The sequence below is a fragment of the Magallana gigas genome, chromosome 3, assembly GCF_963853765.1.
Source record: "Magallana gigas chromosome 3, xbMagGiga1.1, whole genome shotgun sequence".
In the NCBI taxonomy this organism is placed as follows: Eukaryota; Metazoa; Mollusca; class Bivalvia; order Ostreida; family Ostreidae; genus Magallana; species Magallana gigas.
Window position 1 is genome coordinate 1,187,374 of NC_088855.1, and position 14,490 is coordinate 1,201,863.

Genomic DNA, 14,490 nt, shown 5'->3' on the forward strand with positions numbered 1-14,490 from the left:
GTTTTTGTAATATTTAAAAAGTTAACTATTACCAAATTGAGAGAAATTTTTTGTTATATAATGGATATTTCCTTCGGACACCTAAAAATAAAAATAATGTTTCTTAACATTCAAAAGTTTTATTATTGCAATTTTTTTTTAGTATTTCCCCAAAACAATTTTTTTCATATTGTCTTACTCTGTTGGCAAATCATCTGAAAAAGCTGCTTGATGTTATAAGGAAATGTATTTTAATAACTGTGACATAAAATTTGAATAAAAATCCTAAAATATTACGATGGAATTATAAATACATACATTTTTCATTATAGGCCTATATAAGCGAATTCATTCGCTTTAATGCAAAACTACGTCAAATAAATAAAGGGGAAAATTAACTTATAGGATTTATGTATCCCAACCTGAGAGAAATTCAAAGCCACCCTCCCATGATGTTTAAGAACATTTGTCAATATTAATGTGGATTAAAGTATATTATATTTAAAAAAAACTTTCACCGGTTTATAACTTTCTTTCACTGTATTTAAGCCAAAAATACGTTTTTGGAAAGTTAAAAATGTTGTTGTCCTCAACGGGATTCGCCCTCATGACATACAAGTTTGAAGTGAACCCACTATCCCATTGCGCTACGCTGTATGATGTCAAAAATCGAAAAGTAACCATTTAAAATTTTTTACTTGATTTCATTTTTTATTTCGATAATTAATAAGACAGAACGAGAAATTGTCACATTACTTGTAAGTAATAATTTTTCCAATTAACAAATTAAATCTAAGACTATTCATTTAACATTTTTTTTAAAAAAGAGCGGTCCCCATACAATTCGCCTCAGTTTAAATCAGCCAGTACCGGAATTGTATGCTTCCAGATTTACTTTTTTGCGTACTGCGTCATCAAAAAGTTATGTATAGAGCCACCTTAATTACGAACCACGCATGTTAGTTAAAATCTGGAAGCGAGGGTTAGTGTCGGAGATATATCCACTTTGTTGTGAGAATTGTCAACAGTTTCCAAGTTTTGTAGAAAATGTCTAGTGTCGTTATTTTGACATCAATTTAGATATGTGTAGTAATCATCTAATTAACATACTTATTCTGATACAAAAACCTAACTTTAAATAAAAATTTACTCGAGGTTATTTTACAATATTGGATGACAGAAGACAACACAAATTGCCATTTATTTAATAAAAATGCATTTATTCTGTAGATTGACATGTGAATCTAAACATTATCAATTTTGTTCAGTCGATTACATGAGTAACCGAAGGGCAAAAACAAGTGTTTTATTCAGAGTATTGTGTACATTTTATATATAAACAAAACCATAGTAATCGGTGTGACGTCAAAATAATTATCTTTATTATATTTTACTTCCTCTATATTGTCCAAAACTGTAATTTCGTTCAAATATAAATTTAAGCTAACTTTTGAATTCTGCCTTTAATTTTTCTTCCGTAAAAATATTTACTTATTTAGTTTCAAATAAATTGTCCTAAAATTAAAAATGGAAAAAAGGATAATTTAAATAGTAAACCCGACATCAATGACATTCTATCCACGGTTTCCACATAACACAAGTCTTATATTTGGGCGTTGACAAAAGATCTAGGTGGGATCGACACATCTAAAGAGCAAATGGAAATGAGAATCTAGCACATCAAAGTTTATATAAAAGTCATGTTCTTTTTTTATAAGGAAGAAATTTAAAGAATATTTAAACATGTGTACATTTATACAACTTTAGTGTTTAATGCACATACTATAATATAACAAATTCCTCCTTCATTTGGATAAGCAAAATAGCCCAATACGCGATGGCACATCACATCGAAAAAAAAACAACAAACTAAGTTCAATGTATTAAAACGTAGTACAAATGAGTCATTTCAGATAATTGCATTTCAGTTGTGCAGGTATGAACATCTATCTTTTGTAGGCGAACAGTTTAATTCCATCTCTAGCCCGCATAACAGCAGAAATCTGCTTCTCAACTTTATGTGTTTTGTCAACAGAAAAGGTGAACCTGCAAAAGAAAAAAAAAGACAAAAAACAATTAACTGTGCAATTTACCATTTTGATAACAAATTCTACAATCCCTCAGAGCAGTAAGCGATCTGACAACAGCACAATCCGTGAGTTACGCGTTTTTATGACCTTTATAGCAATGTTATTGCTGACTTTGTAACGAATATTGTGTAGATAAGGCTTTATTTCATGCAAAAAGTCAAGTTCACTCTGGTGTCAGAGAACATGACCCTCAATATTTAATGGTCGCTCCATCTCTGCTCTTTGACGCTTTTGTAGAAATATGAATTTTCATAACATCAGATTGTCTTGTTCATTTAAACATACAAAATGGCTGTGAGCGCTGTATTATGGTCACATACTTTTGAAGCAGTGTAGCCAGCACAGTGCGTTCTTCACTCATGGCAAAAGACTGACCTATACAGTTTCTACAATCAAATATAAAGAAACAGTTCTACAGTCAAACATAAACATACAAATAAAAATCAACAGAAATACACATTCAAAAAAGTATCAAAACTACTGTTGATATAGTTTTAGAAACAAAAAATCATATACATTATTGTATACGTATACCTTGGACCTGCAGAAAATGGACAGAAGGCGAACGAGTCTCTTTCCTCGGTGTTTTCTGGAGAGAACCTCTCGGGTTTAAACTGGTCATGGTCCTCCCCCCACACTGTAGGGTTATGGTGAAGACTGTTGATACTGATCATGACATTGGCCTTGGCAGGGATCTCGAGGTCCTCCACTTTGATAGGAGCCTGGATTTCCCTCATGATCCCAGGAACAGGGGAGTGGAGGCGCATTCCTTCTTTGATGCACTGTGTCAGGTACTCCAGCCTACCCAGGTCCTTCCTAGGAATGGTAGTTAACGAAGGATCGATGTGACATATGACTGACTGAATGCTTATTACTGAAAATTGACTAAATATTTACTTAAAAAGGGGACTCAATTTTAATTTCTTAAAATTGTTGGATTAACCGATCTTCGCCATTCAGTTTTTCTCCAGACACTTAGATTAACATTCTGATTACTAAATGATACAGGCTGATATTTGGAAAATACGAAGTATAGTTTCTTTAATCACTTTTAACAAATTGGTAAAGGTAACGCCATAAAGTTAAGTTGTTGATAGCAATTGGTCTACTAGCGCTTAATCAAAATGGTAAAAAAAATATGCCAGAAGATGATGTCTACGCGTATGAAACGAAATTTCTTTAATTTTAATTTAACTTTAATTTCTACTTATGTTTAAATTTTCTATTTCATAATAATATTTCAATTTAATGTATCAATTGGTGTTATAACAAGTTAGGTTTGCAGCCATTTGTAACGGTTTAAAATGGAGTATTTACCACTCAAGTTGTCCAGATTTTGTCTCACTGATGACTTTATCGATTTCTTCTTGACATTTTCGCTGATATTCGGGATTCTCCGCCAAGGAATATAGAATCCAAGAGATGGCGCTAGCCGTAGTATCATGACCTGAAACAACAAACCAATCAAACACTGTGAACTATTCTGGTATATGTTTTCAAATATCTTTAGCTTTTTGCAACTTGTTACTTGCTGAAAGGTTCTGGCTGTTTGTTTTTTTGTTTTGTTTTTTTTTTGCTGTACCTTCGAACATGAATGTGTCCACTTCATTCCGAATGTCCTCTTTTGACATTCCTTTTCCGTCCTCATCTTTAGCTGTCAACAGGATGTCTAAGAAATCCAAATACCTTTGTGATGAGATATCCTGGCTTTCCTGTTCAAGATTTAAAATTCAGTGACATATTCAATCAATAAGTTAACGGCTTACTCATCGTATAAAAAACTCGGTATCTTAACACAGTGAAGGAAAAGCAGTCTGGGGCATATTTAATAAATCTTTATATGTGTGTTTGTTTATTATGATATCAATGGTTATTGTATATACACCTACCAATGTGTTGCGTCTTTTGTCTATCACATCCTCAGCTACTTGGTGGACGTAATCACACTTGGCTTTAAAACTCTTCCCTTCTGTCGTTCGGTAAAATATAAGGTCCGGATACAGCCAGGGAGTCCTGCAAAAAACATTGTTTTTAACTGTTTAGCATATATCGTGATATAATTACACTTCCCCATTGTCTAGCCTGTAAAAATACTACGAATCTATTAAGTTTTAACCATTTTAACCATATAGTTCAATACATTTCATCAGTATAACAAAGGACGCACTGTTAGAGTTTACATATGACGTGTAATTCTATAACATTTTCATTACGTTTCCTCGTTATATCATTAATAAGATTACTTTATTTCCAGATATAGTTATATTGCCCTCCCGGAAACAGTGTTATTGCCCTCCGGATTCTATAATATTACCCTTGCATGCAATAGGTTTGCATATCAAGAAAACAGTTCCTCGGATATGAAATTGTCAGGACAGCGTCTGTTATTTATAGAGACTTCCTTTCAATGTTTTATTTCAAAAATTATCTTCTTCTTAAAAATATCGATCGATATCTAATAAAACATTGATTTGTAAAACATGAAGTGCATTGATGATTAAAATACACTTGTGAAAGAGATAAACATGATTTAAGCGATTCTGATTTTTTGGAATTTTTGATGTTTCATAACATCTAAATAACATGTCTTCTCGGGCGACAATACCCAACTTTTTGTCGCTCCATGACAAGAAAAACCTTGGAGTGCTTTGTTGTCCTCTGCCATTGGCATCGGGCGACATCCAGGGTTTTCTTCCCACCTCTATTGCGGTACATATGTTGCCCTTAAAGCCATGAAATATGTGTATTCCGTATATGTATACTGCTTAGTTAAAATTCCCGAAAAAAATGTCAATAGAATAAGGAATCCTTCTTTGAATATTATTAAGTGATCAGTATTGTCGGTGACATAATAAATTTCACAAAAGCCCGGTAAGTTTTATGACATATATTTAATCACGTCCCGACCCTAATATTCACCTCATTATACTCAAAGAATTATCTCTTCTTTTTTTTTTTTAAATACATCTTTAAAGCAATCGATAACAGATACTGTTGAATCCATAGATTTTGTGGTGACTAAATTTACGTAAAATTTTTTAGTACCTCTCATGCACAAAAAAAAAATCCTCCACAAATTAATAATCCAGGGTTTTAATGTCATACTTTTTTTGAATGTATAAGAGAATACAGAAAATTCCGTCAACAGGAACTTGTAAATTTTTAGCAGTCTACGAAAATTTGACCTTAAAAATTTTAATGATTCTGCAGTAATCTTAACATTTATATAAAAACAAATACTGTACAGAAGGAGTGGGTACCTGTTTCTGTGATTCCATGTAGCTGCGATCTCATTCACGGCTTTTATGTACGGGTGCGTGGTTCCGCTGAAATAGGATTATCAAATCAAACAAAATCATGCAAAGAAATCCAGAACAAGCATACCTATTGGATATAGATAAAAACATACTATACAAGTATTAACTGAGGTGAAATATTGTCTAACTCGAAGCGGATGGTAATTTATTCGATCCAAGGGAGCTAATATAATTTATGCCGTCCGCAAGCACAGCCATTTTATCTTTTGTAATATAAGGGGAAAAAACCAAAATCAAAAAGGTATTCAAAACCGGATCGCATAGTACTTACAATTTCTTATTATATAAAAAGTTTATTGCCAACAGGTCGTCGGTCACAGGTGATAAATCGCCGCCCGTAGGATAAAAAGCGGCATATGATTTTACGTTTCAATAATGTATCAAACCCTTGTATCTGAATGATAGCGAACAGTGGCATTGCGCTTCCACTGTTTACTTGTTTTGACTGATTGCCAATTATGACGTCACCTTGTTTTTGAGTTGTCTCTGTTTATAATTTATCATTTCATATATTAAGCAAGGTTATCATTTGGAATGCAATTAACCAAACTGCATTATTTTGAATTAACAAGGTATGATATGTTATGTTTTGGCAGTTTTATAAAGGAACATTGAAAAAGTAAAAAAAAAAAACAAGTAAGAGGCGATTTCTTTTACTGAATTTCATTAATAATATCGCATCCTTGCTGTCAAAGCTATGAGAAAATATGACAATATCTGGCAAGATTGTATTATAAGTATGAATGGTTTCGAAAAAATGTGTTATATTAAATAAATATATAATATTTTTCAGACATGAAGGACCCTATATACAAAGTTAAAACAAATCTAAACCGGATATACTAAAAACTTGATATTAATGGTTTTAAGTAATTCAGTAGGACCCATTTAATCAACTTTTTTAAAAAATTCATATGCATTTAGTTGAAAAACCAGAGAATTTCAAGATCTCGGTTAATTTGATAACACAATCTGTCTGTTTTCAACTGGAAAACTGACGATGTAAACTATAATTCTCATATAATTAATAAAACTTCACAAGATTTCCGCTGTATACTAAGAAAACCAGTTCAAGTCATATCTTTGTGCCCTCAAAGGACTATGTATGATATGGGTCTAAAATTGCCCCTTAAAATGAACATCATCATTTTACTGTAATTCGTTGTTTTCTTTGTATAGAATACATGTGATGTTTATACAAAATGTTCATTTTGATTCAACTGCCTACAATTAAGAAATATGACACCGTAAAGACCAATTTTTCCCGCTATGTTTGCATTTTCAGCATAAAACAGCTTGTTTTCAAGTAGTTTTTTTTCTTCAGAAAACACAGAGCACACGCTTAAACAAACAAAATATTTAAAAAAGAGATGTATCAAGCCAAGACTTTTTAGTGACAACAAATTTTTCTTTGTTCAAGCATGCGCTCTATATTTCCCATTCATAAAAAGATAAGGAAAATGTCAAGTTTAGACTAATTTTGCTAAATTATAGAAATGGCGTCACTTCTGACGTCATATACTGCCAGTGAGTACAAATAAACCAAATAAAAAGGTGACAAATATATTTTGCATCAACTTTTCTAAAATATAACATAACAATAATAATCAACACAATGGAAAGCACAGTTTATAATATTCCACAACATACAAACCAGATGTTTTGACAGTCAGTCTTGTACGAAAAAGCACACAGTAGAATGATGTCCAGGGTACATGCACTGACAAGGCTGACGATCTCCACGCTCTCGTTCTTCTCACCTGAGATTTCTATGTTTCGCTATATATAGAATAGTCATAATTGTATATTAATCATCAACGCATAGTTTTATGGACTAAAACAAGGTCCGACAGATAGATAGATAGATAGATAGATAGATAGATAGATATAAGCATTGAGAATTGCGTGCATACATGAACTTGAATATCATTAATCTATTACTAATGTTACTTAATCATCTCATCAAACACAATATGAATCCTTATTTCATAAAAACAAAGATTAGAAAAACTCTGATGCTGAGTAATTTCTATAAAATACATACCGCTAGAATACCTGCGCACGACTTGTAGATCTTAACGTAAGGTTTCAGGATGTCAAAATGAAAGGCGGGAGTAAGCAGACGTCTGGAGCGCTTCCATTTGGCACCCCCCGCAATCAGGAGCCCCTCTCCTAACCAAGGCAGTCCGTACCTGTACGCCTGGCCAAAGCCCACCGGTTTGGGATCTTTTGAATATAAATTACTAGTATTTACTTCCGGTGGCTCACCTCACCTTGATTGCGTGGACCCTGAGGTCCACGCAGAAAATAAAAGCGAGGTTAAACCGGATCGATGCTATGGGGAAAATTCAGCCTGCGCATGAGTTAGCCTGGTTCTTTTGCGTAATGGGTAGCTCAGGGAACCAGGCTAGCACACGTTTAACTGAATCGGGATCGGGATCCCATGCCATTTGCACACATAAGTTCAAAGGCGCTGTAATTGTAAAGTTGTCGGTAAACAGTACAGAAACAAAGAATTTCTTTTAAAGAAATGATCGGCATGTTATATAAACTATCAGTATTATAAAATATGGTAATGTTATGCCGAAACTAAAACTGGCATCAAATAGCATAATTTGCAATGTTTTGTTGTTTTCCGAATACACATGTAGCTTAACTTTACTTTTACAATAGGCGAAGCTAGAGTACTTCCCGACTAAAAAATTTCAAGCATTTAATTATTATTGAATAATTATGTGACTGTATATAATAGATGATTGAATAATTCTGTCAATGTATAAAAGTTAAAATCTCAAGAAAAATGCATCAAAATATGAAATTAATTTACACAAAAGCTGTCCCAGCATAGTAACAAAGTAGTGCGAAGCGTACTGTGTGTGCAAATAGTAGAACTTGCCGAATGCCTGATACTGTACATGCAATCTTCATTTATATAGATTATAATTATTTTAGAAGTATAAACCCTTTAAACTCTGAGATAAAAAGTCAGGGCTATACGTCATACAACGTACAGATTTAGTGGTAAAAAGTAGGCGGCTAGAGTTGGAGGAATTTCTGATAATCTTACGGCTTTCACGTTTTCGTTGGAAACACATGCAAATGGTCCACTATTGTAGTCCTTTTTTTAAGGACAGTAACTTGTATAATTTCTCAAATCAGAAAAAATTACTTGATAATGATAGAAAGCTTATATTCTATATACGAAAACGGACACATTAGTTAAAAAAAAGTTTATTCTCGTAATAACGAGTCTTATAAAAGATCTCGTTGTTACGTAATAACTATCTCGTAGTAACGAGGATAGATCTCGTAAATACGAAAAAGATCTCGTTTTAGGAGAAAAGATCTCGTTATAACGAGGAAATATCTCGTATATAATGACAAGAAAAGATATCGTTTTGAAGAGATAACTATCTCGTTAGAATGAGACAAGATCTCGTTAAAACGAGAAAAGGTCTCGTAATTACGAGAAAAGAAAAATAGAGAAAACCTAAAAAGCTCGTTATTACGAGAAAAGATTTCGTAATGACTTGTTGATTATCTTTTTGATCAAAAAAGAAAAATTGTTATTACGAGTTTCATGTATTTATCTCGTGATTATGAAAAATATACCCTAATTAAAAGAAAATATCCCGTTGTTACGGGTTTTTCATTATATATTTAATGAATTTTTTATGTGCATCCATTCCATATTAAGAGAAAGTAAAACAAAAAAACGCATCATTTTATATACTGTGGAATTATTTAATTTCGTGACGGCCAATTTTCGTGTATTGTGGGTTCTTTGCATATTCGTTGGGACGTAATTTCGTGGATGCGTCAGCTTTTAATTTCAGATGTTAAACTAATTTTTTTTATAGTTTTCGTTGTGGATGTAAATTCGTTGGCGAGGGCTACCCACGAATACCACGAATTGAGCCACAGTAGATCCATTCTTGTAAGAACAAGATAATTTACTCGTAACAACGAACTATTTTATCGTTATAACGAGATCTCTTCTCCTAACAACGAGATCTTATCTCGTATTAAAGAGACAATTTACCTGTTATCACGAGATGGTTTCTTGAAATTACGAGATCTCTCCGGTAATAACATGATAATGAACTCGCAATCACGAGATCTGTTCTTGTATTTACGAGATAAAAATATTTTTTTAAAATAGCTCTATTGATCTTTTAAAGATTTAGAAGTTAAACACGTAAGCAAAAATGCAATTTTATATAAAACTGAAGTTCTTTTAAAAATGTATATTGCTCTGTCAATGTGAATAAAAACCCCAGGCGGATTCAAACTCATGATCTGTGGTTCACAAATTCGATACTTTAACCACTTAGCATGACCATATACCATTAAATCGATTAATACAATTTACTAGGCCATTTAAATCCCCACCTTGTGTCGCAGATTTACATGAAAAAAATAAATGTATAAGTCTAAGTGTAGCAAGGTACGTCTATGTAAACGATAAATGTTTAAGACTGTATTTTTGTATACATGACAAGGTCAATCAAATGTTATGCAAAATTCCAAAAAGGAACGATTCGTTGTAAGTATTTATTTTTCCACTCTCTGATCAATGATTTCCAGTTTTTTTATTAGCTAAACATACTGACCTGCGGTTTTAAGGACTTTCTTGATGGTGTCAGGATGATTAAGCACCACCTTAGGGTCGAAGGGACCAAACCATAGGACGAAGATCTTTGGGTACTTGGCCGTCCATTCTAGAAACTTGGCTATAATCGTCTGCGTATTTATCTTACCCGAAAACTTCAAAAGAAGAAAACAATGCATATGTACATAACTGTGCTTTTAGAGTAGCATGGTCACGATTTTGGTCAAATTTTACATTTACAATGCTTTAGAAATACATTTCTACTGATCTAATGGAATTTTTGAGTCAGTCGTAGAGTAATAAGCAAAATGCAGGGCTCAAAATTCTTTTTCATGTAAACAAGCCTTGTGCCCTGTCTTTGTTCACATAGATTCAATATACCAGTACAATTTTTTTTTCAAGCTGATTTCTCTTTCTTCTTATTCGTTGTAATTAAGCATAAATAAACAGTTTTTAACATAAAACACGTTCAATTCAGGTCGTAAACTGGAATTTTTCACTTCAACATTCAACAAGAGGCCCATGGGCCACATCGCTCACCTGAGGAACAATAGGTATGATAAAATCAGCTTAATGGAGTCATAATACAAACTATCTGGACAATGTACAATAATACATGTACATGTGTAGATCATGTATAAATAAAATCCATATTCCTGGATATTCTTATGTTTATAATCATTAGTCCCTTTTCGCGGGTATGATAAGGCAACTAACAGCGATCAAATTCCTCTGATTGATATGACGTCACAATAAGCAGCATGATGTCATATTTTACTCAGAAACATGTCGATTTTAACTTTATCTCTGGTTTAAATTATAAAAACTACAGACATAAAATATCACTAGAAACTCTTCTAACTGAATATATCTTCGATTTTTCTCTATTACGTATAATTATCATTGATGACGTCACAAGCATGTTTAAAAGAGAAGATCATGTCGGGAGACAAATTATCGGAATGCAGTGTAAACAATGCCGAAATATGACTTATTTAATACAGATACCTAATATTTAGATGAGTGTCAGTTAGAATATAATCAGGAAAATACAGGCATTGATATTTTGTTTAATCAGCGAGTGTTATAAGGTAAGCGGATCGACATTTATAAGGCTTGACCAGCCTTTCCTCTGTCAGTGTGTACAAAAAATGGCAAAAGTGTAACACTACCCCGGATATTAGGAAAGATGATTTTGGTAAATATCAACGGTATATGACCTTAACTACCTGAAAAGTGCTGCTAGAATCCTGTGCTTTGTTGTTCTAAACGAAAAATACGTAGTATTTTCAATGAAATTTTAGAACTTGAGAGGGTTTCCGATAAATATTTACAATATTTATTTTATGCGATGTACAATAGGATTCTAGCAGTAATACTAATAAACATGAACTAATTGCCAATCGAATTATTGTATTGATTTTTTGTTAAGGTAAAAAAGTGATCTATTTTTAACTGTCACGTGATACCATGGCACGGCAGCTTCAAAGATTGAGTCGATTCCGAAGTAGAAAAATAATATCTTGGTGAACTCTTTCACTTGGTATTAATATCCCGCGCTGTTTTCATAAAAATAAACATTTTTTAAATTGATCATAGTTTTGACGGTCGTTAAACTCGGAGTTGCCTTAACCTACCCGCGTTCTAACAGGATGATTTTATACTCATATCATATGTTGAGTATTGCAGTTCTCGAAAAGATCCTTAACAATAGTTTATATATGGGATATAAAACTACATCAAACTCTGAACCTTCTTGTTAGGCCAAAGAATTGTCCTGGGGCCAAAGTCTTAACAATTATAAAGAATCATCTGGCTGATTAGTTTCTGAGAAGAAGATTTTTAAAGATTTACTCTATATATTCCTTTGTTAAACTTTGATCCCTCATTGTGGCCCCATCCAACCCTCGGGGGTCATAATTTTTTACAACTTTGGATCTACACTACCTGAGGATGCTTTCACACAAGTGTCAGCTTTCCTGGCTGATTAGTTTCTGAGAAGAAGATTTTTAAAGATTTACTCTTTATATTCCTATGTTGAACTTCAACCCCTACCCATGTGGCCCCACCCTACCCCCGGGGGTCATGATTTTTACAATTTTGAATCTACACTACCTGAGGATGCTTTCACACAAGTTTCAGCTTTCCTGGTCTTTTGGATAATGAGAAGAAGATTTTTAAAGATTTATTCTCTATATTCATATGTTAAACTTCGACCCCCCATTGTGGCCCCACCCTAGCCCCAGGGTTCATGATTTTCACAACTTTGAATCTACACTACCTGACGATGCTTTCAAACAAGTGTCAGCTTTCCTGGCTTTATGGTTCTTGAGAAGAACATTTTTAAAGATTTACTCTATATATTCCTTTGTTAAACTTTGACCCCCCATTGTGGCCCCATCCTATCCCCGGGGGTCATGATTTTCAAAACTTTGAATTTACACTATGTGAGGATGCTTCCACACAAGTTTCAGCTTTGCTGGCTGATTAGTTTCTGAGAAAAAGATTTTTAAAGATTTACTCTATATATTCATCTGTTAAACACTGACCCCCCCAATTGTGGCCCCACCTTACCCCCGGGGGTCATGATTTTCACAACTTTGAATCTTCACTACCTGACGATGCTTTCAAACAAGTGTCAGCTTTCCTGGCTTTATGGTTCTTGAGAAGAACATTTTTAAAGATTTACTCTATATATTCCTATGTTAAACTTTGACCCCCCATTGTGGCCCCATCCTATCCCCGGGGGTCATGATTTTCAAAACTTTGAATTTACACTATGTGAGGATGCTTCCACACAAGTTTCAGCTTTCCTGGCTGATTGCTTTCTGAGAAGAAGATTTTCAAAGATTTACTCTTTATATTCCTAGTATGTAAAAATTCAACCCCCAGTGTTGCCCCATCCTACCCCCAATGGTCATGATTTTCACAACATTGAATCTACATTACCTGAGGAGGCTTCCACACAAGTTTTAGCTTTCCTGACCAAATGGTTCTTGAGAAGGAAATTTTTGAAAATGTCTCGTAAATTCTCAATACATGTAATTCCTAATTATTTCCCCTTGTAAAAGAGTGTGATCCTTAATTTTCATAACTTTTAATCCCCTTAGCCTAAGAATGCTTTGAGCCAAGTTCAGTTGAAATTGGCGCAGTGGTTCTTGAGAGGATGTTGAATATGTGAAAAGTTTACAAACAGACAGAAGAACAGACAGACAGACAGACAGACAGCAGACAGAACATACAAAATGATCAGAATAGCTCACTTGAGCTTTCAGTTCATGTGAGCTAAAAAAAATGTTGCATTATGTTCATAATTAAATATTTTGTACTTGTCTTATTAATTACTGTGGTTTCATTAATATTACTGGCATCAAAAGAATGTTTTATGAAACTAACAGTTCTAAGGAAACGTATGAATTTTTAAAAAATGTTCCTTTTATTTCAATGTTATCGGAAATTGCACTTCGATGAACTTTTTATTTTGTGGGTTAACAAAAGGTTCAAAGTACATATGTAAATCTTAAGTTCCTTAGCATTGATTGTCTTCCATACTTCTTAGGTCAAAAACTGTAACGGTGCTGGCTCACCTGAGCGAAAGTTTAATTTTTGTGCGAAAGATGAGGTCCCTGTTTTCAAACATTTTGACTGCCACGAAACCAAGCATATCGAAGAAACAAGTACAATTTGATCTAATGTATAGACACAACACATTATAAAAAGTCCAAAAAAAGTAACAGCATAAAATATACTTACAATTGGGAGATGACCTAGTACCCAGTGCTTATTTTCAAGAGGCTCGGGAAATCCCTTGTAAGCATACTTCACTCTCAGTAATTTGATTAACAGCTGAGTTATTATTAAGACCACAAAAGTTATTACGGCTGACACCAGAATCGCTGACATGTTGCACCCGATGTATTACGCTCCGATGTCATTTGTTCACCGAGTCTTCTCATCCATTATATAGTGGTTATTGATGGTGGTTAAACGAAGCTTATGGTGAAATGGTCGGGAAATATTTCGAAAAAAAAAATCACTATCAATTTTCAATGAATAAAAAAAGGATGAATGAAACAAATATTTATTCTGTAATCGAAGGACTGCTGGGAAGATATCTAAATTCCGCCTGCAAATGCCAACAAATTGCGAACGAATTTGCTACTGTACAAGTTTTAATTGGCCGTTCTTTAATTTTGTTAAAACACATTTCCGTTTTTTGCAAACATGCCAAGAAAATATTAATCATCATCGCCAACAACATTAAGATGGGTAAAATTAAGAATAAATGCAAAACACAACACAGTCCTATCGTGGACAAATTGACCCTGGCTGGAATTTAGACTACCAAATTAAGAGTTATGAATACGTTAAGCATTTCCAGTGGTATAGGAATAAAATCAGTATCTACATAAGGTATAATTTAGATTAATAACTTTTCTTATTAGTTGTTCAATTTCTCCACTGAATTTTGTCTTTTATTCAAATCCCTTTA

General features: G+C 33.4%; 1 protein-coding gene across 1 annotated transcript; it reads right to left on the bottom strand.

Moving 5' to 3' along the window:
• Window positions 1-1,178: 1,178 nt before the first annotated feature.
• Window positions 1,179-13,993, bottom strand: LOC105327173 (ultra-long-chain fatty acid omega-hydroxylase). Its single transcript, XM_034482189.2, has 11 exons — window positions 13,752-13,993; window positions 10,000-10,153; window positions 7,431-7,612; window positions 7,041-7,165; window positions 5,330-5,395; window positions 3,959-4,082; window positions 3,652-3,781; window positions 3,387-3,516; window positions 2,604-2,885; window positions 2,390-2,455; window positions 1,179-2,025 (listed from the first exon to the last, which is right to left on the bottom strand). Exons 1-11 carry the CDS (start codon window positions 13,899-13,901, stop codon window positions 1,926-1,928), a joined length of 1,509 nt encoding a protein of 502 aa, XP_034338080.2. The 5' UTR covers window positions 13,902-13,993; the 3' UTR covers window positions 1,179-1,925.
• Window positions 13,994-14,490: the final 497 nt, after the last annotated feature.